The sequence below is a fragment of the Myxocyprinus asiaticus genome, chromosome 31, assembly GCF_019703515.2.
Source record: "Myxocyprinus asiaticus isolate MX2 ecotype Aquarium Trade chromosome 31, UBuf_Myxa_2, whole genome shotgun sequence".
NCBI lineage: Eukaryota > Metazoa > Chordata > Actinopteri > Cypriniformes > Catostomidae > Myxocyprinus > Myxocyprinus asiaticus.
Window position 1 is genome coordinate 35,057,852 of NC_059374.1, and position 27,626 is coordinate 35,085,477.

Here is a 27,626-nt window from a genome sequence, read left to right on the forward strand (position 1 = left end):
GAGAAACGGAGGGACACGGAGGACTTTTCAGCAGTCCTCCTTCAGGTGCTGATCGTCAAGAGAGGAGCTGTGGACATGTCCAGACCAGTTCATCATCACTGACACCGGGATTGAACTCTTCTCCAGGTTTAAGTTTGCAAAAATGAACGGAACCGCAGACAACTGCAACCATTGTCGGAACATCATCAGAGAGAAGGTAGCGTTTTTATATTATTATCTATCTATTTTTGCATTTAATATGCTATACTGCACTAGAAGGAGCTCATTGCATTCACTGTGTTTGTTCCTGAAGCATGCATATACTATACTATTCTATATATAGAAAATGAAACTACATTGTTTTTTTTGCATATGGTGCGCAATACAGGGAGAAAATTAGAAAATTTCTCATAGGATCTCTGATAACACAAAAAAAGCAGTTTTAGTAAAGATATGTCCTGATCAATAGTTGGGTTTCTGTTTAAATGGCGTTATATGCAAATAAATTGTGTTATAATGAGCTTTTAATTTATTATTATTATTATTATTATTATTATTATTATTATTATTGCAAATGCATTGTGAATTAATGAGCTTTTAAAGATTTTTGCAAATGTGATAAGTTATTACAGGGCAGGTTTCAATAGCTTACACAGAAAGCTTTTCATCACTTTTGATTATATCAGTTAAGAGTCAGTATCTAACATTCACACCTACTGATCTCATCTGAAAGGCTGCAAGTCTTTCTCTATATTTTCTTTGGCACCAAGCTGTTATTTTTAGCTATCATTAATCATGTTGAACACATGTGACCTACTTCTGCACTGCACATCTTTTGCTCTGTCTCTCTGCACCCTGCCAAAGGTTCTTGTAAATCAAATTGGACTTTAATACAGAAACATGACCTGCCATTTATCAGACTGAACTATTGGCTGGAGAGCTGTTTGTTTGATCTTCTTGTCTGTAACTGCAGGAGTAAATATTGTGAACTGTACTGTGGCTGTATGCAAACCTATTTTGAGTGCACAATATTGTGTGCACCACTGTTTGGGGTGGACTTTATGGATAAAGCACTTATGGTCTATCAGTCATGTTAACATGGTCCTTCATCACCTGTTGCACTAGTTGTGTTGACCCTCATCAGACATCGGCTAGTCTCCTTCTCACCTATTGGTCACCCTGGCTGGGATAATTTCCTAACCCACCTCTTCATTCTTGCTTTGACCTGCAGGGAGACATAAAATAAAAGTTCTGTACTAGAATTGATTATTAGGACAAATTAGAAAAATGGTTACTCTTAAAAATGTATAAATGTCTTTGCTTTGGATAACAAAACATAAAACCATAGACATGCTAGACCTTTTTTAGGAAGAGAAATGTCTAAGCCATTTTTTTTTATTTAACCTTAAAGGGATTATTCAACCAAAAATGAAAAGTCTCTCATCATTTACTCACCCTCATGCCATCCCAGGTGTGTATGACTTTCTTTATTCTGCTCAACACAAATAAAGATTTTTAGAAGAATATTTCAGCTCTGTAAGACCATATAATGCAAGTGAACGGTGGCCAGAACTTTGAAGGTCCAAAAAGCGAATAAAGGCAGCATAAAAGTAGTCCATATGAATCCAGTGGTTAAATCCAGATCCTCAGAAGTGATATGATATTTATCATTTGAAACTTAACACAATTTTTTTAATAAAAGGTTTGCATGGGGGCCTGGGTAGCTCAGCAAGTAAAGAAGCTGACTACCACACCTGAAGTAGCAAGTTCGAATCCAGGGTGTGCTGAGTGACTCCAGTCAGGTTTCCTAAGCAACCAATTGGCCTGGTTGTAGGGTGGGTAGAGTCATGTTGGGTTAACCTCCTCATGGTCGCTATAATGTGGTTCTCGCTCTCGGTGGGGCGCATGGTGAGTTGTGCGTGGATGCTGCGGAGAATAGCATGAGCCTCCACACGTGTTATGTCTCCACGGTAATGCGCTCAACAAGCCACATGACAAGATGCGCGGATTGATGGTCTCAGGCGCGGAGGCAATTGAGATTCGTCCTCCGTCACCCAGATTGAGGCGAGTCACTACACCACCACAAGGACTTAGAGCGCATTGGGAATCGAACATGCCAAATTGGGGAGAAAAGGGGAGAAAATCCCCCTAAGACTTTCATACAAAGACTTACATTCAAAGACATTTAAGTGTCCAAATACTTATTGGGACCATTGTATTCCAATTGCTAACTCAAGAACCCTATAGAGTGAAAAATGGTTCTTGATAAGAACCTTAGTGGTGCCAAAAATCACTGAATAACTGTTATTTTTAAGACAGTGTGTGCTCACTTGGTGGTAATTTTCTTTCTGTTTCTCACGTGATCCTGTCCCACTTGTGTTGGTTTGTTTTTTTACCTGTCTTTATTTCCTTCTTTTATTCTGTTTACTGTTCACGCTTCAGAGAAAAAGCAACAATGACTCTACTGTGAAATTTGAACAGTAAAAAAAAAATTTTTTGACTTGGCAGCTGGTTTTGTATTTCAATGTTGCTTTTGTTGCACAGAGACACACAAAAAGAAAGACACGCAGAAAGAAAGACACACAAAAGCCCCAAATAAAATGTTGCCTGTAGACTGTTTTGCTGATTCAGCAGCTGACACACTTCCTGTCCCTCAAGCTGCCGTGTGCACTGGCGTGACATAATTGACCAATGAATCGCACTGCCCTATTACCACATACTGACCTGTTGGGAAGATCATCTGTGTACATGTAGACATTTCTGTAGACATGTTTAGGCAGACATTTGTGGTTAGAAGGACAAATTGTAAAACCACTAATTAAGTGAGGGTGCAAGTCCTGGCCAGACACTTTTGTCATGGTGCCACTAGGCATCTGTTCATGCAAAATAAAAACCCATTCATTGTGCCAATATTACATAATCTTCAGTGAGTTTAATGACATAATTTATAGACTTCTGACGCAATCAAACTGATCACCAGGGGAAGGATTATCATTAGAGAAAGAAAGAGAGGTGACATCTAAAAAAATTAGTAATAAATTATAAAAAATGTAGCATGATATGGCCAGTTAGTTTTGAGTTGGTTTTAACGAACATACTGTAGTTTGTACAGAGTAAAGATGCAGTATGTTTGCTTTTAGTTTGTTTCATGCTCTGTCAATTGACGTGCAATAGCAGGCAATCATTTCATAATAATGAAATTAACGAGAAAAGAAGGTTGAACAGACATGCAGACTAGCTTGTTTTAGTGCTTGCTTTGGGAAAATGTCAGAGCTAGAGGAATGTTGGAGTTACAATATATTTTTTAACATATATTCATTTAGCAGACATTTTATCAAACATATTCAAAGTTTTTGTGTCTACACAAAAAGATATGGTAACATATTATGAAAAGGTTGTATTTGTTAACATTCATAAATGCATTAGGTTTCATGAACTAACAGTGAACAATATTATTTTATAGCATTTATGAATCTTGATTGATCTCAATTTATGAAAATGCAGTTTTTCATTGTTAGTTCATGTTAGTTCATATTGCATTAACTAATGTTTACATATACTAGCTATATATATTTTTTAAATGTATATGTTGAAATTAAAATTAACCAAGATTACAAAGTGTTGTAAAAGTATTGTTTATTGTTAGTTCATGTTAACCATTGCGTTAACTAATGTTAAGAAATACAACCTTATTGTACGACGTTAAGTATTTCCCAATATATAGATGGTCTGGCTCCCGGTTTTAATTCTATGAATTTCTTAAACTAAGTAGAGAGTTTTACAGGAAAAAGTTTTTATTTGAGTCAAAGTTAAATTTAACTTTGGAAAAACAGGATTATTTAATTCTTTAATTTGTGGATCAGGCTTACTTTAAAACACAATTTAAAGGGATAGTTCACCCAAAAATGAAAATTCTCTCATCATTTACACACCCTCATGCCATCCCAGATGTGTATGATTTACTTTCTTCTGCCATACAATACAAGTGAATGTTGACCAGACTTTTGAAGCTCCAAAAAACAAAACAAAAAACCAAACAAAAACAAACAAACAAACAAACAAACAAACATAAAAACTGCATAAAATAATCCATGTCTTCTGAAGTGATCTAATCATTTTTGGGTGAAAACAGACCACAATGTAACAAATTTTTCACTGTACATCTTGCCATTGCAGTCTCTAGGAACAATCATCATTTCAAGCTCGATTACACTTCCTAGTGCTTGACGCATGCACATAGCGCTAGATGACGCCAGGAAGTATAATTAAGCTTGAAATCATGATCTCCAAGGTGACTGCTGTACTTTTGAAAATACAGTGAAAATACACTGAAGATGTACAGTGAAAAAGAGTTATATTTTGGTCTGTTCTCACCCAAAATTGATTGGAATGCTTCAGAAGACATGGATTAAACCACTGGAGTCTTATGGATTACATTTGTGCTGCCTTTATGTGCTTTTTGGAGCTTCAAAGTTTTGGTCACCATTCACTTGCATTGTATGGACCTACAGAGCTTAAATATTCTTCTAAAAATCTTTGTTTGTGTTCTGCAGAAGAAAGAAAGTCATACACATCTGAGATGGCATGAGGGTGAGTAATTAATGTGAGAATTTTCATTTGTGAGTGAACTATAACTTTAAGACACACATTATGCACAAGCTCTGCAAATTGGCAATGAAAGCTTGAATGTGAAATTTAGGCAGATCTTTCTCTAGATTTCTCTCCTTCGAGACCATCATTCCGTTATTCTCTTCCATTTCTTTATGTAGTAATTTTACATGTCACTTCTATTCTTCCCATGTTTTAGTCTCTTTCTTTCTCTCTCTCTCTCTCTCTTCAAACTCAGTGGGGGTAGGCAAGAGGAAACAGGCTTGTTTGTTTAAACTGAGCACAGTGAACTTTCTTATGTAAGTACTGTATTAGTGTGTGTGTTCATGTGTATGCATTTGTTCTACATCCACCTCTTCTGTCATGGAGACAGAAAATTCTGCACTTTCACCCAGAACATGTTAAAAACGATCAGCCCCTGTCAAACCCTCTCTTTCTCTCTCTCTTTCTCTTTAGTTAGGAATAGTTAATCGCAAATGAAAATGATGTCATTATTTACTCACCCACGTTGTTTTACATGGAATGAAAGTGAAAAAGGATTGGGTCTGTAAAGCCAGCATGATCACACATGAAATAGAGTAGATATGTTGCTTCCGAATATTCATGTACCCTGAAATATGTTCACCTTTCTCCATGGCGCTACATGGCACACAGGTTCTGGTCCCATGCAAACCAGGAAGTAATCATGTTCACATAATCAATGGTAAGCGTGAATCGGAGGTTGAATTTTCGCTCTAAAATAAAAATTTTACTCTACTGATGGTTAGGTTTAGGGTTGGGATTTGGGTTAGGGAATATGGTTAATAAAATATGTATTCCTGTTCACTTTTACATCATTTACAACTAAAAATGCAACTTGCTTGTGGTGCCACCCTGTGGACATTTTACCTTAACAACACTTCCAGCTTTGGCCACTGGGGGCAGTGGTTTCGAAATTCAAGTAAGCACAGACCAATTTCTGCAGCAGAACTTTCACTTCCTGTCACTGAATTTGCTGTGTGATTAGTCTGGTCAAACTCCAGAATGACAAAAAAAAAAAAAGCACCATAAAAGTAGTCCATATGACTTGTGAACAGAACAGATTTTGAGTAACTCGTGATTTACTGAAAATCTTGACATCAGCTCTAGCATTCATTCATGAGCGAAGAAGCGAATTGAATAGGATCTTTTTCATATGAATCAATTGATCTAGTTCACAAAACCTAAAAGATTCATTCATGAATTGGACTGATCTGATTCTCAATGATCCGGTTGCAGTGGCTAACTTTATAAGATCAGTGAATAACTACTTACATTTCTGTCGTTTGGGTAAAAAAATTCCTTTAAAACATACACATATTTGTAGCTGAAGGCAGTGGGCCAGGTCCTGAAGAAAAAGGAAGCAGATACTGTAGGATCAATGGACAGCTATTTTGGATCAAAAGCATGGCTAAGAAAAAGTGCAGAAACAATGGCATCCTTTTAAACATCAAACCGGACATGTCTAAGGGCAAGTTTGCTGTTCAGACTCCTCCATTCTAATCCAGGCTCCATTTTATATTTTTTTTAAAAGACTACTGTAGATCAAGACGTGACTTTATGAAGCTTAGGGCCTCAACCTAGATACAGATATTTACATTTAGTCATTAAGCAGATGCTTTTATCCAAAGCGACTAACAAAATGAGGAACATAAGCAATTCGTCATTCAAAAGCCAACAATATATGCAGTATCGGACTGCTAAGATCTGGAGTAGATGTTAGAGCAGAAGAAAGACACAGAAGAAAGAAACAGACACAGAATTTTTTTTCATTTTGTTTTGTAAAGAACGCAAATGCCTTATGTTTGTGGACTGATTAAGTGCTCATGGAAGAGATGTGTCTTCAGCTGTTTTTTTGTTTTGTTTTTTTAACATTGAGAAGGTCTCAACAGATCAGTTGGCATAGACCTGGAAGAGTGAGTTGAAGAGGGTGCTGTTCCACTATTATAGTATTGATATGGCTTCTATACTATACTAATATGGATTAACAGTACCCAAAAAAAATAGCTCTTTGGCTGAACTTGAATTGAAGAAAGAAAGTCATACACATCTGGGATGGCATGAGGGTAAATTATGAGAATTTTTATTTTTGGGTGAACTGTCCCTTAAAGTTTATTTTTCTTACCCCTCTGTCAAATTGTTTCTTCTTGTTTTATGCATAAATCTGACAAACTTATCTTAGGTTTATGCTTAAAAAAATAAATTAAAAAAAACATGCTAATGGAGTAAGCCTTGGAGTACATTTTTTTTTTGGTTTTGTTTTTTTTTTGCAGTGAAGAAAGTTATTTGATATGACGTTTTATTAGAGAGAAAAGGTACATGTTGCACTTCTGAAAAAAAAACTTTGTATGAATCGATGGGTACTTTTTTAAAAAAAAAAATCATGTTTTCGGGACTTTTTACATTAGATTCAGTGTTAAAATGTGTGTTTGGGTGCACAAACCCTTATTATTTCTTGGTTAGTGTTTCATAAACACTTTTGAATGCAAATACAACACCATGTGTGTACTTTTGGTGGTGGGGTCTGGGGGGGTGGGGGGATATCCTGAACAAACCGGGACCCTGGAGAGAAGGAAGGAAGAAAAAATGAAGAGAAAGGGAGGGTGAGAATGGCAGGGAGAAAGATTAGGTGGGTCTGGGCTACGGGCCACTGAACTAAAGTGATCCTTACACCCTTGCAAGGCCGTAACCATGTCTTGAACATTGGTGGGGACTAAATCATTTTGGGGGTGGGGGGGGTTGGGGGTCACAGGTGTTGAGGTCACAAATATAATGGTCCTCTTTGGTCATTTAATATAGTAAAGGCGCTGAATGCAATAATTTTCTGAATAAAGGCTTGAAATGCGATAAAGGCCCAAAATTGTATAATTTTTGGTTTTAAAAGATACAGCATTTAGGTTTTGAACAACATAAGGGAGAGTAAATGAGTGAGTAAAAGAAAATGTTCCATTTTTAGGTGAACTACTCTAACTGGTGGCTCATTTTTTGAGCACAAACCTGACACGACATACTCAAAATAAAATGGTCTCTTTTAAAAGCAGACTCTTAGGAGATGCTGTACAGTATTCAGAATGAATTAAAGACAAAGAAAAATAATTATTTTGAAAATTGATTTTAAATTATTACCTAATAATATTTGCATTAAGAATATATGACACTGTCCTTGCCAAAAACCTAAAAGCACAATAGAAGTCACAAGTCAGGTCATACCATGTTCTAGTTCTGATCTGAGGGTGATAACGTTCTACTTTGTGTTTTTTATACATATATATATATATATATATATATATATATATATATATATATATATATATAATTTTCTTAGACAATGTCAAGATAATTTTTTTAAAAGCTACTTCAAAAGCCTGCCAGGTTACCACATTTATGTTATTCCTTTACAATATACACATATTATATGAATGAAATACAAATCGCATACTGTACATGACATTTAAATTCAAAATGGCGAATTTCGCCAAATGGTGAATAGTTGTACACTTGGAAATTACTGTTGGTCTATAGCTACAACATTTCAATCATAACAGTGGTCAAATATTGTATGTTTAGTTAGATACTTACATCTCACATGACACAAACACTCTTAACTTGAACTGTTTGCTGATGCACGGCGCTGATATAATCCACGAGGTTCCTGCTTAGTGTCTTAAACTTGAGACCCGCCTTCATCGATTTGATTGGCTATCTCATATGACATTGACGAGCATTGTTAGACTACTGAGTGTGGTAAAAATTAAACTTTTTTAAACCATTATTTTATTCCTGCGAAAACTTAATGTCAATTAGACAGCGGTGCATAATGGACTGCAGCAGAACAGCAACAAGGATATCAATTATTGGGAGGGACAATCTGGCCATATCTGATTATTGGGGGGACTTGTCCCCCCCCCCAAGTATATTGTGTTTACGGCCCAGCACCCTTGTCATTACAGCCAGTGAAGCAAACACAGACATGCACAGATAAAATTCACACACAGCTTTCGTGGAACTCTCACCATTCACTGTAAAAGGAACAAAAGACTGGGAGAGACTTTTAAAATAAACCCCAGCAGGAAGACACTAAATCAACCCGAAAATCCATTAAAATACATACAGTAAACGCAGTGTATACATTTATTGCAGTATATGTTTATATTATCAGTATATTTTCATCATATTCATTATCAAATATTCTTGTTTTTTCTCTTTCAGGAGAAAGGAATGAAGATGTCAAGACACATATCAACGGGACCAAGCTCATTTTTCCCCGAAAATGAGGTAACACTAACAAATAAATACCATGGGTTTTTAAACGTGGTACAATGATATTGCCATGCTATTAATCAAAGTTTCTTAAAGTACCAGTAACCATTCAATATCATTTTTAAGGAAAAGTTCACCCAAAAAGGAAAATTATGAAATTATTTACTCACCCTCAAATGTTCAAAATGTTGTTTTGAACCTGTATGCTGTTATTTTTTCTGTGGGAAACCAAAACAGAAATTCTTGAAACGTTCTGATGTGTTACGCAGCTCTTCCCATACAAAAACAGAAACCAGGGGCTGTCAGGCTCCAAAAATCACCATAAAAGTAGTCCATATGCTTGTATGCTATATTACGCAATGTACACTATATTCTTTTGAAATATATAGTTGTATGGACACTTTTACTTATGTTTTTTCACTATGAATTGTTGCTGTATGGACAGAGCTGCATGTTCCACAGACAAAATAATAGCATAAAGGTTTGGAACGACATGAGGGTGAGTAAATAATCAGAATTTTAAATTTGGGGTGAACTATCCCTTTAACTTATTTTTTGCACATGGGACAATGTTTTACCATAGTAGACTTTTAAGTATTTAGCAGCTCCATGTAAATACCATGGTATATGAATACTATTATATATATCAGAGTACCATGGTATGGGATCTAATACCATCTCCGTACCATGGTACCACCTCAGTACATTTTTGTAATGGAAATCTCCCATCTTTTCCTTTCTCACACACTCACTCAATTCGAGTTCATCTGACATGAGTTCACAAATACTGTCATAAATGTTTCTTAGTGAGCTGGTGTTCATTTCATTTTGTTTTGAGTTCATTCGGTTCAGGAGATGAATTTCATTGAATCTGAGTGAAGCATGCAGGGCGATCTACGAAAGTGTATTTGGATTGTAAACTGAATTATAGCATCTGTCCTCACTTTGTTGTATAAAGATGAACCTGAAGCAGAGTTTAAATCTTTCTTGGCACTGATGTGTAGAATAACACATACACTCATTCTCATATTCCAAAATGTTTATTCTTTGTATAGACTTTAGTCAAAGTAGATCACGTTTCATGGTTCAAAGTACCTAAAAGTACCATGTTATTATTTTTTTTTTTTCTGGACATGGTACCATGGTAATAACATGGTGTTCTTTAAAGTACCTTGGAGTACCATGTAAATACCATGGTAGATGAAGATGGTAATACCATGGTACTTTGACATATACCCAAGTGCTGAATGATTACTATATTTTAAATACTGTGATATTTACATGGTACTCCAAGGTAATTCAAAGAACACTACAGCATTACCATGGCAAAATACTTTGGAGTACCATGTAAATACCCTGGTTTATGAATATGGTTATTGTTCAGTACCATGATATATATCAAAGTACCATGGTTTATCGTCTGATACAATCACAGTACCATAGTACCACCACAGTACTTTTTTTGTAAGGGAAGTGCAGTTCCTCAAATACTGTTGCGGACCTGGCCATTAATTAATCTTCAGCTGACAAAACGTTGAAAATTAGCTTTCCAACTATTTCCAATTCACTTTTGGAACACAAATATAGCTGCAAGCAACGATGATGGGCCCAAGCACCATGGGTCCATTTCCACCCGGTGGCTTTTGGAAAACAATGCAAGGTGGACACATGCATTTGACATTTGACATTATTCTAAACAATTTTGAAGTAATTTGGGTAAATATAAGAGGACTATTTTAAAGTCTGTTGTAAGAGCCACACTTCCTGCTGCCAGGTGGTAGCACTATGACCATGACCCAAAATACTCACATTCATGTGATTAGCCCCCAAGACTAAACATACCAAAATAAACATATCAAAATTTTGATCTAAATCACACATTGCACACAGAAGATATGACACACTTCTTGTTTCCCATTTTTCGGCATTAATTCAATGCCTTGCCATGGCAACACCATTCGATATATATTAAAAATCTGTTCACAATTTAGCATCTTCAATGTCTTAGCATAATATTGTCTAAATGTGGTGACAGTCCCATGAATCCCCTAGGAGGAGTATTTAAAAGTTCAGAGACTGCATTATTAAAAAAATCCAAAATGTCCGACTTCCTGTTGGGTGGAGCTAATAACCATAATTATGAAAGTTGTCTGGCTTGATGAGAACTATATATGTACAACCTCCCCCCCCACCCCCCACGCAACTTTGCCCAGTCCTAATGGTCAACAACTCTGATGTGTGTACAAAATTTCAAGAGATTTCACGCATGTTATGTACCCCAAAAGTACCAAAAACCTTGAAAGGATATAATAATAATAATCCTTAGAAGAACAATAGGGTCTCCACACTTTCAGTGCTTGGGCCCTAATAATCCTTAGAAAAACAACAGGGTCTCCACACTGTCAGTGCTAGGGCCCTAATAATAATAATCCTTAGAAGAACAACAGGGTCTCCGCACTTTCAGTGCTTGGGCCCTAATAATAATAATAATAATAATAATCCTTAGAAGAACAATAGGGTCTCCACATTTTCAGTGCTTGGGTCCTAATAATAAAAAGAATCCGCAGAAGAACAATAGGGTCTCCGTACTTTCAGTGCTTAGGCCCTAATAATCCTTAGAAGAACAATAGGGTCTCCGCACTTTCAGGGCTTGGGCCCTAATAATAATCCTTAAAAGAAGAATAGGTGCTCCACACTTTCAGTGCTTGGGCCCTAATAATAATCCTTAGAAGAAGAATAGGTGCTGCACACTTTCAGTGCTTGGGCCCTAATAATAATACTTAGAAGAACAATAGGGCCTCTGCACTTTCAGTGCTTGGGCCCTAATAATAATAATAATAATAATAATAATCCTTAGAAGAACAACAGGGTCTCCGCACTTTAAGTGCTTGAGCCCTAATAAGGTTCCATTCTTTAACATTAGTTAATGCATTAGGCATCGTGAACTATCAATGAACAATATATTTTTTACAGAATTTATTCATCTTTGTTAATGTTAATTAATAAAAGCACAATTGTTCATGTTAGTTCATAGTGCATTAGAGGAATATTCCAGGTTCAATACAAGTTAAGCTCAATCGACAGGATTTGTGGCATAATGTTGGTTACCACAAAAATTAATTTAGATTCATCCCTCCTTTTCTTAAAAAAGAGCAAAAATCGAGGTCACAGTGAGGCACTTACAACAGAAGTGAATGGGGCCATTTTTTGGAGGGTTTAAAGACAGAAGTGTGAAACATATAATTTTATAAACGCACTTACATTAATTCTTCTGTTAAAAGTTGTGTATTATTTGAGCTGTAAAGTTGTTTAAATTGACATCTTTACAGTTATTTTAAGGTTTTAGTGTTTGTTGACAACATCGTCTTGGCAACAAAGTTGTAAAATTGGCTATAACTTTACACAGAAAAGGTTAATAAGCGATTTTATCACACTAAAATCATGTTAACATGCATATTTTTTATGTCTTGTGGCTATACTTTTGAAACAGTGAGTATTTTAACATTTACGGATTGGCTCCCATTCACTTCCATTGTAAGTGCCTCAATCGATCCCTGATTGTCACAACCTCATGTTTGTTTGTGTCAAATTAAATAAGTGCAGTGGACCTTTTCTCATTTCCCCCCTCTCTCACCCTCTACCTCAGATCATAGGAGCCATGCCACTTAGTGATTCCACAGTGCTGTTGTTAGATGAAGAGTTCAGTGGGCGTGTGGATAACCTGACAAAGGTGATGGGGCTCCACCCACATTACCTGCAAGCCTTCTTGCGCTGCCACTATTACCTCCTGAGGATGGATGGCCCTCTACCACTCCACTACAGACATTACATCGCTATAATGGTACATACACACAGACAACTTTTAAGGAAGACTTAAGTTCATGTGGAATAATTTTATTAATAGCGAATAGTGATTTGTCTTTTCCAGGCTGCAGGGCGACATCAGTGTTCCACATTGGTGTGTCAACACATACAAGAGTTTGAGCAGATAGGCATGTGTTCTGATTGGCTAAGAGGTTTGGAGTTTTGCCCGCAACGACTTCGCAACCTCAATGAGATCAACAAGATCCTCGCACACAGACCCTGGCTCATCACCAAGCAACACATACAGGTAATGTACATACAGACTATGTTTAGAATAGAATACTCCCTAAAACCTCTTATAGAATGTAATACTAGCATACTGCACAGTATACACTGAATACTGCCTAGTTTTTGGCAAATGTAGTTGGTAATTCTGGGTGTTCATTGCATGCATGCATAATATCAAAGTATAGATACTATATATAGTATTGATATACATGATATACTATCATGATGGCGCCGCAGATGGCTGCCTCGGTGTGGAGCACTCCTATTGTTTTGTTGTTTTTGTTTGTTTGTCCTGTGTTTACTAATTTTTTCCAGTCAGTTTTACTAGAGACAAACTGCTGAACATTCGACAGCATATACCAGACAATCTTTTCCCGGTTTTTGAATATTCAGACGTTTTGCTGGACATTTTAGTTGGAGGCGCAGCTCTGCTGTTCAGGAGACGCAGGCGAGGGAGACGAGCCGGTGCGCTGGTCAAACTCCGTCAGCGCGGATTTCGAACAGCGCTGCCGAGTATTCATCTAGCGAATCTCCACTCTCTTCCTAACAAAACGGACGAACTACATCTCCTCACCCGCACAAACAAGGACTTTTCAACCTCTGCTGCCTTGTGCTTCACAGAAACCTGGCTGAGTGAAGCCATTCCGGACAGCGTGTTACATCTGCCGGGCTTTCAGCTGTTCAGAGTGGATCGTATCGTGGAGTTAACGGGGAAAACGAGAGGCGGTGGAACATGCTTTTACATCAATGAAAGTTGGTGTACAGATGTAACAATGTTAAAGAGGATGTGCTGTCCTAATTTGGAAGTGCTCTTTATTAACTGTAAGCCTTTCTACTCGCCGCGGGAGTTTTCCTAGTTTATTCTGGTGAGTGTGTATATCGCGCCAAACGCGTGTTTGAATGCCGCGCTGCAACAGCTGGCTGATCAAATCACAGACACGGAACAACAATACCCGGACTCAGTTATTATTATTCTTGGGGATTTTAACAAAGCAAATCTCACACGTGAACTGCCCAAATACAAACAGCACATTACATGCCCCACCAGAGACAGGAACATACTGGATCACTGCTACACAACAATAAAGGATGCATATCGCTCTGTCCCTAGAGCAGCTTTGGGACTCTCTGATCACTGTCTGGTTCATCTTCTTCCAAACTACAGGCAGAAATTAAAATCAACCAAGCCAGTAGTAAGTACTGTAAAGAGATGGACCAATGAAGCAGAGCGAGAACTACAAGCCTGCTTCAATTGCACGGATTGGATTGTTTTTGAGGCTGCAGCCACAGACCTGGATGATCTTACAGATACTGTTACATCATATATCAGTTTCTGTGAGGATATGTGCATTCCTACTAAGACTTATTTAAAGTTCAACAACGACAAACCATGGTTTACAGCAGAGCTCAGGCAGCTTCGTCAGGCCAAAGAGGATGCTTACAGGGGTGGGGATAAAGTCTTGTACAATCAGACCAGGAACACACTGAACAAGGAAATCAGAGTGGCTAAAAGAAGATACTCTGAGAAGCTGAAAAACAAATTTTCAGCTAACGACCACTGCATCAGTGTGGAGTGGCATGAAACAACTCACAAATTACAGGACTCCTGGACCCTTTCTAGATCCCCTTCAATTTGCTTATCGAGCAAACAGGTCTGTGGATTATGCAGTCAATATGGGATTGCATCATATCCTGCAACATCTGGACAGACCAGGGACATATGCAAGGATCCTTTTTTTGGACTTCAGTTCGGTTTTCAACACCATCATCCCAGCTATACTCCAGAATAAATTACACCAACTCTCTGTTCCCATGTCTATCTGTCAGTGGATTACCAGCTTTCTGATGGACAGGCAGCAGCTTGTGAGACAGGGGAAACTCACTTCCAGCACCTGTACAATCAGCACTGGTGCCCCCCCAGGGATGTGTGCTCTCCCCACTACTCTTCTCCCTCTACACCAATGACTGCATCGCCAAGGACACCTCTGTCAAGCTCCTGAAGTTTGCAAATGACACCACTGTCATCAGCCTCATCCGAGATGACAATGAGTCTGCATACAGAAGGGAGGTTGAACAGCTGGCTGTCTGGTGCAGTCAAACAACCTTGAGCTGAACACACTCAAAACGGTGGAGATTATTGTGGACTACACTGACCAACACTGACCCCCCTCACCATTCTAAACAGCACTGTGGCAGCAGTGGAGTCATTCAGGTTCCTAGGCACTACCATCTCACAGGACCTGAAGTGGGAGACCCACATTGACTCCACTGTGAAAAAGGCCCAGCAGAGGTTGTACTTCCTTCGCCAGCTGAGGAAGTTCAACCTGCCACAGGAGCTGCTGATACAGTTCTACTCAGCGGTCACTGAGTCTGTCCTCTGCACTTCAATAACTGTCTGGTTTGGTTCAGCTATGAAATCAGACATCAGAAGACTACAAAGGACAGTTCGGACTGCTGAGAGGATTATTGGTTGCCCCCTGCCCCCCCTTCAAGAACTATACACTTCCAGAGTGAGGAAAAAGGCTGGAAAAATCACTCTGGACCCCACTCACCCTGCCCATTACCTTTTTGAACTGTTGACTTCTGGCCGACGCTTCAGAGCTCTGAGCACCAGAACCGTCAGGCACAGGAACAGTTTTTTCCCTCAGGCTATCCATCTCATGAACAGTTAAATTGCCCCATTGAGCAATAACTATTTGCAGTACACAGTTTAGTGTTTTTTATATTTATCCAACACATCCAACCTCTTCTGCCATTTCATTCCTCTGAAAAAAAAACTAAAAAACATTTGCAATGTACATAACAGATTTGTATTTGAACTGTACATAACATATAACAGATTTGTATTAGATTGCACTACGTATGTGTATGTGTGTATGTATGTATGTATGTGTGTGTCTGTACGTATGTGTATAACTATTCTTTATTTTTTATTATTATCTATGTCTTGCTGCTATTTTTGTATTGTTTTTGTATTGTTGTACACTGGAAGCTCCTGTCACCAAGACAAATTCCTTGTATGTGTAAGCATACTTGGCAATAAAGCTGATTCTGATTCTGATTCTAAACAGTATACATGGGTCCTTTTTGACCGGATCTATGAAGTTATTAAAAAATAAATGTAAAATGCAATTCAAACAAAACAATTACTTGAAAACACCTACTATTTGTACTATATTTGAGTACTCTACTATGATGAAAATGTTTTCAGTTTCTGAGTTCAAGTTCATTTAGGGGGGTGGGGGGGATTAAAATAAAAATTGTCAATGAAGTGTAACTGTCTGAAGACAGTAAAAAAAAAAAAAAAAAAGTCACGTTAATAGCCGAAATTCTTGAAAAAGAAATGTTAGCATAAGTAGTTTGCATAAAAATGTCCACCATATCAAAGTCAGGTGGGGTAACCAACTTGCAGGTTGCCATTCTGTTTTTTGTTTTTTTAAATATCAGATATTTTGACATTTTTATGAAAAAGCACATTTTGTTTGGATCAAATGGAGTAACCCTTAAAAAAATCTTGATATTCATGACTAAACAATTCATGATATTTGTAATGCTTAAGTTGTGTATAGGTATTTTAATACCTTTCACTTTATGATTACACCATGAATGTCATGAAATATTTTTTTATAAAATAAATATATGTTTTTTATTTTTATATATGAAGCCATCATGGACACAAGATTCTTCATAAATGTTTCTACGAACTTGACAAAAGTGTTTTCAGCTATATTTGTAAAAGATGTCTTATTTTATCACCTCCTTTTATCACAGGACAACCTTATTTGTCAATGACCCATTTACAATGGGCTGAAAACACATTTGTCAAGTTTGTAGAAACATTTATGAAGAATCTTATGTCCATGTTGGCTTCATATAAACAATAAATAAAAATAAAAAAGTGGTGTAACCATGAAGTAAATGGTATTACACTTTTTTTATTTTTTATTTTTATTTTTTATTTTTATAAAATACAATAAATTAAAATATATGAAGCCAACACAGACATAAGATTCTTAAAAAAAATTCTACGAACATGGCAAATGTGTTTTCAACTAGATTTTTAAAAGATTTCTTATTTTTATCATCTCGGATGGGTTAAATCATATTAACGTCAAAGATTAATGACCTTACATTCTCTCTCTCTCTCTCTCTCTCTCTCTCTCTCTCTCTGTTTCTCAGGCTCTGGTGAAGACAGGAGAACACAGCTGGTCTTTGGCAGAGCTGGTTCATGCTGTTGTCCTGTTGGCTCATTTTCATGCCTTGTCTAGTTTTGTATTTGGTAGCGGTGTCAACCCTGTCCCAGAGGTTACAGAGGTCAACGGGGTTACGGATGACCTTTGCCACCCAGCCATGGCGAGTTTGTGCACCTGTCACCTAACAAACAGCAACCAAGCCAACAGGAACTCTCTGCGTAACCCGAACACAGGGGTAGGACCATATAATAAAGTATCCATGTGTTGTTTTTGTGTTTGTGAGATGCACTAGTATGCATCTGTGCTTGGTCCAAAATGAACACTTGCAAACCATCAAATGCGAGTAAAGTTGTCTTTAGCGAGTAAGTAGAAAGTTGGCCGTTAACTTTGTTAGGAACTTTAACATTGCATGATTTAAGCCAAATTGTAAGAATGATAGTTTGACCCTTACTGATGTCAAGAGATTTTAAAAATCTTCAACTAAATATACATATCTGAGACAGCTAACATTGTTTACTTCAAATATACCATGTTTATCTAGGATGCTTAAAAGTAATTTTTAGGTCTGTATGGCTTCATGTGGTGACGTATATGTGGATTATTTCTTGTATCAAGCCACCAAAACAAAATATGAGGAACAAAATCACAGTGTGTCTTGACATTTTTGTGTCAAGTGCAGTTTCGCATCTTGTTTATGATGCTGTGAGTGACACAATGACCTACATAAGAGGAAAAAACGCTAAATAATTATATAGACAAATAAAATAAAGACAAAAGAATATTTTTGAATGAAAATAATTCATATACAAATAATACAGTTTCATGGCCAGTAAGAAATATTTAATATCTGTCATTTTTCTCCTAGTGTCAAAAAAGTTAATTTTGTGATAAGTTAATTATGTGATCCTACGCTCTCTGAAAAATTAAAATTGCACTGAAAATGTTTTATAAATTTGTACTTTTGTATTTCAGAGTGAACTGGAAGCTTTGATGGAGAGAATGAAGCGATTGCAGGAAGAGAGAGAAGACGACGATGCATCAGAAGAGGAGATGTTCACTCGCTTTGAAAAAGAAAAGAAAGAGAGTCTTTTGGTCGTGTCTGCAGGTACTATAACATTCTCTTCATATGCACTAAATGAAAGCAAATTAATTAATCACATTATTTCAGAATATAGTACTTTTCATATAACATTAAAAGCCATTAAAATGCTGAATAAAATAAAATATGCACAGGAAACATCTTCATACATTAACCAGTGTAGATGAACCGGATATTGATAACAATGTCTGCACAAACAGATCCGATTTCATTACATGCAGAATGACATATTTGAAAAACAAATTGGAATTGGGTGCAGTGTAAACAAAGCCTGAGACATTTCTCTTTAGGTTATGAGCTGTTCTGTTTTCTATTAGTTTTTTACCCTCCAATTTCCCCAATTGTTCTATTTTTTTCCTTTTTAACTTCTCTTTTTGTTTTGTTGAATGTTTATATGGTATAGGAGCAGTAATTCAAACAATGGAAAGGTTACCAAAAGCCTTTTGCTTTGTATCTGTGTATTACAATGTTATGATTTGCGTGTACAGGATTCGATGAGGAAGTAGTCCCTCCCTCTCCCGTGGCTCGGTTTGTAGATGACCCATCGTTTGGATACCAGGACTTTGCACGACATGGAGAAGACAACCCACCCACTTTTAAAGCACAAGTACAATTCACTCGCACTCCCTCAAATATACACACCTAAAGTATTTGGTGTACCTAATACCAATCACCAAACCCTTAATAACTCAAATTGGAAACAAATGATTGATTGACTTCATAGGTCTCCACTCTCTGTCTGATCTTTTTTCTCTCTTGTTCATGGACTTCCTGAAGGACTACTCATGGGAAGATCATGGTTTCTCCCTGGTGAACAGGTTGTACTCTGACATTGGTCACCTATTGGACGATAAGTTCAGAACGGCATGTGATCTGACCTATTACAACATGGCCAGTCATGAGGGGGTGGATACCAGCATGCTGCGCAGGGCACTCTTTAACTACGTCCATTGTATGTATGGTATAAGGTACGTTCATGAGTATGCCATATACATGACACTCACAAAACGTGTTTGTTTTTTTTTATCCTCTTTTCTTCCCAATTTGGAATGCCCAATTCCCACTACTTAGTAGGTCCTCATGGTGGTGCGGTTATTCACCTCATTCCGGGTGGCAGAGGGCAAGTCTCAGTTGCCTCCGCTTCTGAGACAGTCAATCCGCGCATCTTATCACGTGGCTCGTTGTGCATGACACCGCAGAGACTCCCAGCATGTGGAGGCTCATGCTACTCTCCGCGAGCCACTTAAAATTTACCACGCGCCCCATTGAGAGCGAGAACCACTAATCGCGACCACGAGGAGGTTACCCCATGTGACTCTACCCTCCCTAGCAACCGGGCCAATTTGGTTGCTTAGGAAACCTGGCTGGAGTCACTCAGCACACCCTGGATTCGAACTCGTGACTCCAGGGGTGGTAGTCGACACTCACAAAACTTAAACTTTGTCTTTCAAAACAAATAATGAAAAGTTAGTTGGTATATTTGACATCCTTCACATCATGGTTAATGTAAACTGTATATTGAGAGCAAAAGAAGAAGACTTAAGGCATAGGTATACTTTTGGTAGGTATAATTTTGCACACAGTCGAGCTCTCAGCCTTTCAAAGTATACTTTGAAAGGCTGACAGCTGTGTTCGGATGTGTTCGACGCATGCGCATGTACAGACAATGTGCAAAGATGCAGACTGTCTGCATTTCTAGAAAAACTAGGCTGCATGTGGACAAGTCGCGAGTACTGTGGTGAGGATGAAATTTAGCGGAACACAGAAAACCAAAATATACTTCGAATTTTTGGCTGTGTCCAATCACTAGCTTACTGCATACTCTGCAGTATACACTGAAAACAGTCTACTATTTAGTTATTTTTTTGACATCCTTCACATTATGGATCACACCAACAATATTTTATATATGTGAAACAGTATGTATTAAATAAGGGATAATGTACAGTCAGCCAGTTGTTATCGCTTAATAAACCTGACTGGGTGATCAGGACCCCAACGTGAAGCAGAGGGGTCTTTTATCACCCTGAAGGTGTTTATTGTGCAGTAACAACTGGCTGACTATACATTATCCCACTTATTACATGGCTACTAACCAAATTAACAAATTAACAAATTAACATAAAATGTTGATTTGTGTTGAAATTGTGTAATTATGTGAGAAGAAATCGCTTAACAAATTCTACCTACAATTTGCGTCTGTTTGAGTTCTCTTGGTGTTTATTTTAAAAAAGAATTACCGTCTGACTGCTCAATATCCAGCTTATTACAAGACTAGCCAAATAAATAAATAAATGGACATGAATCATTTATCTGAGTTAAATGATCTTATTAGCTTATTTGTAGAGATCACACAATGATCCAAGAAGTAGGAAAGATGACTACCAATACCCGGATGACAGATCTGATGTCTTAATCCCTGGATGTGCAGTTGTTATTCAGAAATATCAGACCGCTAGATGGCGCCATTGACCAATCAGAATCTAGTTCTCCAGAGAACCGTGTTATAAACAGCGATAAATATTTCAAACAGTAGTATGCAACATTGTTGTCATATGACCTTGTTACAGTATGTGCATTCTGAAATTAATTCAACAAGTGGCGTCCAGTTATCATTTCATAGATTATTATTTTATTATTATTACGTTGGCTTGATGAAGCCAACATACTTTTATTCTACAAAGTTTGTTTAGGGTATTTTCAAAATCCCAAAATCCCTAAACCGCGAACAAAATTTCTAACTAACTTCTCCTAGAGCTTTCAAGCTACATCCACTTAACTCTCCACAGACCTTCAGACTGTTCTGGAATAGTGTGCCATGTCTTTTGTAACTGACCGGACTTACGGTTTTTGCAAAATCAATACAAGCAAATCTAAAAAATCCCATAGACTTACATTGACGGAATGTTCAAATTGGCCAATGGAATGCTTGTTAATTCAAATTCGACCTGTCAAAAATACAAATGTAAAAAAAAAAAAAAAAGGCCTTTAATCTGTTCTTTCTAGCAAGTTGCTTGTCTTACTTTAATGTCTGTAAATCCATCAAACTTCAAACTTTTAAAACTAAAGTAAATAGAATAAATTTAGCTTAAAAACATGTTGTATACTTAAACTGTACAGTTGTTTTGATGAAGTTTAGTTGAAAAAGAATACATTGGTTTCATAACTTTTGACCACCAAGTTGTATTGAGCAGTTATGAGTAATAGGAAATTCATTCAAATTACTAGTAATTCTCACATTAGATGTTAATAAAAATGGTATATTATGTTATATTTAGATACAATTTCACAGAAATGTTGATTAAAAAATGTCTTCACATGTATAACACTGGTTTTGCTGTATTGTATGTTCTGAAATGTCAAAACATTTATACATTATTAAAAAAAAATGGCATATTAATTAATAACATTTATATTTGTCAGTTAACATGCCAAAAAATATCAATCTTTATACATGTACAGTATGAAGAGTTAAGAACCTATTATTGACTTACAATATAGTTTTAGATGAAACCCACTGGGTTATGAATGATTTATAAGCTTGAATTCCACCGGGTCAAAATTGACCCACAAATGCAAAATGTGTATGCAGATTCTGAACGCAAAGTTTGTCTTGACAAACTTGACCTGTCTAGTTATTATTATTTTTTATGAAAAATGAATTCAATTTTATGTACAATCGGCTTAACTTTTGCCATTCTGATCAAATAATGTCCAGTCAAGGATTCTGTATCCTAAGATAAAGTATTCCATGAAGTGGGCTTTGGTTTTATACTGCACATTTTGGCAAATATATTAGACCATACAAGTACTGTATTCTGTGCATACAGAACATCACACACTACACATAGTATGTACTGCAGCCCCCCTAGTGTACCAGTACAGGCTTAGCCATCCTGGAGTCATTTTCTCTCGAGTACTTAAATCCAACCCTTTACAATCCAGTAAAAAAGGATGAACACGTGTTTTCATCCTGATCTACAGATACGACGACTACGATTACGGAGAAGTAAATCAGTTGTTGGAGCGTAGTCTGAAGGTTTACATCAAGACAGTGACGTGTTACCCAGAAAGAACCACCCGCCGCATGTACGAGAGCTACTGGCACCAGTTCAGACACTCAGAGAAGGTAAAGTCATGTTATTACATGAAATATATTTTCTTAATTTATTGATTCTAACAGATTCTAATAAAACCTAACTTATTCACAAACTAAAGGGGTCATCAGAACCCCAAACTGCAAATGAGAAAAAGCCAATATCCATTTTGTTCTAAATATGCTGATATTCTGAACTCTTTTTCTTTCATTCAGGTTCATGTGAATTTGCTTCTAATGGAGGCTCGCATGCAGGCGGAATTGCTCTATGCTTTGAGAGCTATCACCCATTATATGACCTGACCAATCAGACTTCATCAACTTTGTTAACCTGACCAATCAGATCTCACCCATTTTATGACTGGACCAGTTGGACTGCTGCCATTGTGATGCCTATATTTAACCAATTCGATTTTTTTCTCTAATCAATCAGCCCATATCTGCCATTTGACGTGACCAATCAGACAATCAGACCTGTCAATATATTATATACAGTAATTATATAATTATATAACAACCAGGTTACGGCAAGTATGAGAACATGTCAACAGCAGTTGGTTTTGTTATATAGTTTCATTCAAGTTGTTGCCTAGCTTTTACACTTTTGTCACTTCAAAGATTATCTGTAGTATTTCTTGGATCTTCTTGAGAAGATCAATTGACAAACCATTCTGGTAAAATCCCAAATGTCAAAGTAAGGATCCAGGGATATATATAAATATTGAATTGGAACACATCTTAAGATATAAGGCAAGGATACATTTAAATAAAAAATTGTGGGTGGGAAGCCAATCCATAATTTATGTTGGATTGAAATATATTGTGGGACGGTCCTTTATGGTCAGACAAATTCTTCCTTGACTGATTAAAACAACCCAAATCCTCTGACTTGACCTATAATCTGACCTGATCAACTGGACGATCATTTATGACATCAGCTCACCATCATACACCATCATGACTGGACAAATTACATTTTAACGTGCAATATTTTCTAATTGAAATCTCACATATATTGTAAGATATAATAATGGAGGACAGAGTACATAACCTTTAACAGAAAGTAGTATTTTTTTCTTTTTTGCACATTTAAGAAGAACTATTTTGGAACACAATACTATTTTCCTTTTGTAAAAGCACTATAAATGACAACAACAGAATGTGAGACTCCTGTACGGAGAGAGTTTTTTTCTTTTGCCTTTTTAAAATCTTTAAAGTACCTTTGTTCGTATTTGAATGTATTATTTAGAGTTCTTATCAATACCATACATTTTTTTGTATTTTTCAGATCAGTTTGTTTTGGTTTAGTTGTTTACCTGAAAACTAACGCTTTTGTAGCATTGATACTGTACTATCAGTCCTTTACTATTATCTTTCATTCTCGGTGTTATAATTTAGATAGCAACATTTGTTTTTAGTTTATATGTTGCTGTCACTAAACCCTGACATTTTCAGTCTCTGAATATATCTATACTAATTACATTTTGTGACTTTATTTCTGTGTGCGAATGTATGTGTGTGAGATTCAACATGTAGCGTGTCTTATCCCGAACGTTTGTATGTGCAGGACAAAGTGTTTGCACATCTGTTGAGCATCTCTTTGAGTTTGACAAAACTGTGCACACTAGCACAAGAGAGATTTTACGTGTGTGTTATATGTCTGACTGTAGGGAGAGTGGGAAAACTAACTTTTTTGATACTATTGATGTAATTAGTACTGTCCATCAAAACATTTATCAAAGATTTATTTATATTGCTTTATGAATCATTATTACATATTTGCACATCTCTACTCAAGGTGCAACATCAGCATCCTTTAAAACAATATATTAAGATTGTGTCTGAAAATACAGTATATAGTGAAAAGATAAGCTTTATAGAAGAAGACAAAGTGTTGCCTGGTCCAATCTTTTGGGCAGTGCCTTATTAAGGTTTAGAAACCCAGATTGGTTATGTGAACCAATCGGAATGCCTGTATCACTGGAGTAGGTAAAATTGTCATTGAAGTGCCTTTCAAATTTAGCTGCAAGCGTTTCAAATTATATGTAGCAAATTGATTATCTCTCCCCATGGAAAAAATTGGTAAATGTTTATATCTGTTGTATTTTCTTCTTGTGATAGTAATTCTGATCACAGTGGTTCTATGAAGCTTTCATATTCTCCACTCATAAATTTTCATATTTTTAATATGTCTACACTAGCACACATTTATTCTGTCAGCACTGGAATCCAGCGGCCCTAAAACAGAACTGTGCGTTTCAATAAAATTTCTAAACATAGATCTCTGATTGTCATTTTTTTTTTTTTTTTTTTAATTGTGAAATTGTCAATTCAACCAGAGGTCCCTATCTCACAATTTCAAGTATAGGTCTCTGCAGAACAATAATGGGCGTTTTCCAATCTGTGGGCGTTTTCAAACCGGGATGGGCGTTTCTAAACTATCCAATGAAAGTAGGGAATGTCAGTGGTTTGAAAACACCCATTGATTGGAAAAAGCCCATTTTTGTTCTGCAGAGACATACAGTAAGTCTCAAAAATGTTGTTGTTGATAATTTTTTGCTGGTGACAGATAAACATAAATGATGATGAAAGGCAAAATATTACAGGGTTCCCAAACGTCCTGGAAAACCTGGAGATTTGCAATGCAGTTTTCCACTCATGGAAAAGTCGTGATGCGATCTTTACACCTTGGGATGTGAATTTATTTAAAATTATTAAACAATCAGAGTCCGCTTATAACACCACATGTAGGGCCCTATGATTTCTGCAATGCGGAAAACACGGATGGAGTTCCTAATCCAGTAATAAAAATAGCATTAGCTATAAAACAAGGAATGTCAAAGAATTTGAGATATTTGGGATGAAAATGAATGTTTGAATGCACAAATAATCAAATTAAAATCACGATACGTCCTAGTGTGATTATTAAACCTCAAAATGCTGTGATTTAATTGAATAAATATATAATCTGCACGCACTGTGCACTTCAAAATGAATGTATGAAATACATCATGACCTCTCTTGTGTTTTTGTGAAAATGTTTTGGAAATGTCCTGGAAAATTGTCCCTTGAAATGAGTGGGAACCCTGTATTAAATGCCATGGATTCATATTTACTGAGTAATCCATTATTTTGTAGAAGGGAGTCAAAATGACAATTTTCACCTATGAGTTTGGAGCAAAACTACATTTATATAAATATATATATATATATATATATATATATATATATATATATATATATATATATAACAATCTTAGAAAGGTGGCAACATCATTAGTTCACAGATAAACATTTAAGAGGTAGGTAAATATATTACTAAAATCAGTTGACTTCAACACCCCTTGTTGTTTTATATGCAAACTGTGTGTCCAAAAATTTTTTTTTTTTCTTTTCTGTGTGTGTTGTTTTTCAATGTTGGAGTGCCTGTAACTCCAGAAAAATGAAAGATATAATTTTCAATTTCTGGTTCAGATCAAACATTCCTTTTTTCCAGTTATTTTTATTTATTCATGGTTATTTTTTAAAGGTAGGCAATAATTTACCCCCTCTACAAAATAATGGATTACTCAGTAAATATTGATCCATGGGTTTTAATAGCTTGCCTTTCATACTTGTGTTTATCCTTCTTTAGAAAAAGTATTTACAACATCAAACATTTCAGCTGGGGAAGTTTTTGGTATGTGGTTGATTTGACTAAATATTGATAATATTGTAAATCAGCCCTACATCAGATTTTCTGTTCAACTTTTACAGTTCCTGTATATAATTTATTTTTGCAGTCTTATTATTAGTGTGCATTGAGCAAATATAATTAAAGCAAAATTACAAACTTAATAATTTCAAAATAAATCTTAAATTAAGAGCCATTCCGAAGCCCCCTTTCCAGTGTTGACACAATCAACACTTAATTTAGTAAAACTTACTGTATATAGGACCTTAAATAGGCCAACCACAGACCCAATGGCATTAATAATACTAAAAAAAAGATAACATTTTATGTAGAGTGCATGCATAGCTCTCTCAGCTTGCTTTTAGACATCTGATAATGTGCATGCATTATGTCTGTCCAGACACAGGGTTTGGCATGGTGATGTCGGGCAATAAATGACAGCTCGTAATGATGTCGATTTTCTCTGACACTGACTTGAGATCGTCCAGTATGAGTCTAATGCTATGGGACGCATTGATGATGCCGGTTTGAGAGTTGTTCAGATGAGTGGTGGCCTGTCTTATATCTCTGGCAGCATTCTGATACACCTGTCTCAGGCTTTGATTGACATCTGCACACAGTCGTGCATTGCTCTCCTGCAGTTTCTGCTGGAGTAATGTGTTAAACCGGCCTGAATCGGGACAGGGTCTGGACAGAGGTGATCGGTCCTCTAGTCCGGATACAGATGCAGGTGTGTTTCTGATCACGATGAGAGGCGGTAAATCTTTACGGAGCATCTGTTGTTGGTTTTCAGAGGCCAGTCTGAGAGCTCTCTGCTCCTCATCCTCACTGTCTGTCTCTGATGCCTCTCCTGCCACCTTCATCCCTGATAATAATGAGGATGACTGCACAGGTGGGACAGAGGTGATGTATACTTCATCATCCGAGTCTGTTTCAGATGCTTCGCCCTGTACTACGGTCGGGAACGTGTTGCTTGCCATGACTGCACACCTGAAAGATCATATTAAATTAGCTTATTTATAAACCATTACAAAAAGTACTCTGGTGGTACCATGGTACAGTGATGATAACACCATGGTACTTTTAATACATATCAAGGTACTGAATGACTACTATGTTCATGTACCATAGTATTTACATGGTACTACCATTGCACGTGTTCAAAAAATATGGTATTACGGTACTGTGGAATGTGTCACGACCTTACCATAGTACTATTTTGTTACTGAAAACAAGAAACAAATACGTTTTGCTGTAAAAACGTGCTACTTTTTGGCCCTTTTTGTAAAATTATGAGGATACCGTTGTGATGAATAAGTTTCAACACTTATTTTCCACCATTTTTATATTAATAGAGAGAAAATGTCTAACCTGCAAGTGTTTGTATCCACAATCCGACTGTCATAGGACTTGTCACGAGAAACCAGTTCGAAACAGGAAGAATGACGAAAAACTGAAGACTTCATAATAAAAGTCCCAAAGAACTACGACAATGCGAGAGTTCAAAATAAAAGTCCGTCTGTGTCCAGATGTGAGTGACGTATCCGGGTGAAAGTTGGTCAAACTCCCCAATGAAAATTGTAAACATACTTATACACAAATTAATTA

At 36.6% G+C, this 27,626-nt stretch overlaps 2 protein-coding genes across 2 annotated transcripts; one reads left to right on the forward strand and one right to left on the reverse strand.

Annotated features, from left to right (window-relative positions):
- On the forward strand, positions 1 to 24,624 carry sesn3 (sestrin 3). Its single transcript, XM_051665440.1, has 10 exons — positions 1 to 196; positions 8,815 to 8,880; positions 12,512 to 12,706; positions 12,794 to 12,976; positions 17,137 to 17,385; positions 18,123 to 18,255; positions 18,738 to 18,856; positions 19,027 to 19,217; positions 22,234 to 22,378; positions 22,562 to 24,624. The coding sequence occupies exons 1-10, from the start codon at positions 143 to 145 to the stop codon at positions 22,646 to 22,648; spliced, it is 1,422 nt and encodes a 473-aa protein (XP_051521400.1). The 5' UTR covers positions 1 to 142; the 3' UTR covers positions 22,649 to 24,624.
- On the reverse strand, positions 22,403 to 27,451 carry bloc1s3 (biogenesis of lysosomal organelles complex-1, subunit 3). The gene is made up of 3 exons (XM_051665442.1): positions 27,390 to 27,451; positions 22,677 to 27,008; positions 22,403 to 22,644 (listed from the first exon to the last, which is right to left on the reverse strand). The coding sequence occupies exon 2, from the start codon at positions 26,996 to 26,998 to the stop codon at positions 26,405 to 26,407; it is 594 nt and encodes a 197-aa protein (XP_051521402.1). The 5' UTR covers positions 26,999 to 27,008; positions 27,390 to 27,451; the 3' UTR covers positions 22,403 to 22,644; positions 22,677 to 26,404.
- Between the last annotated feature and the right edge of the window lie 175 nt (positions 27,452 to 27,626).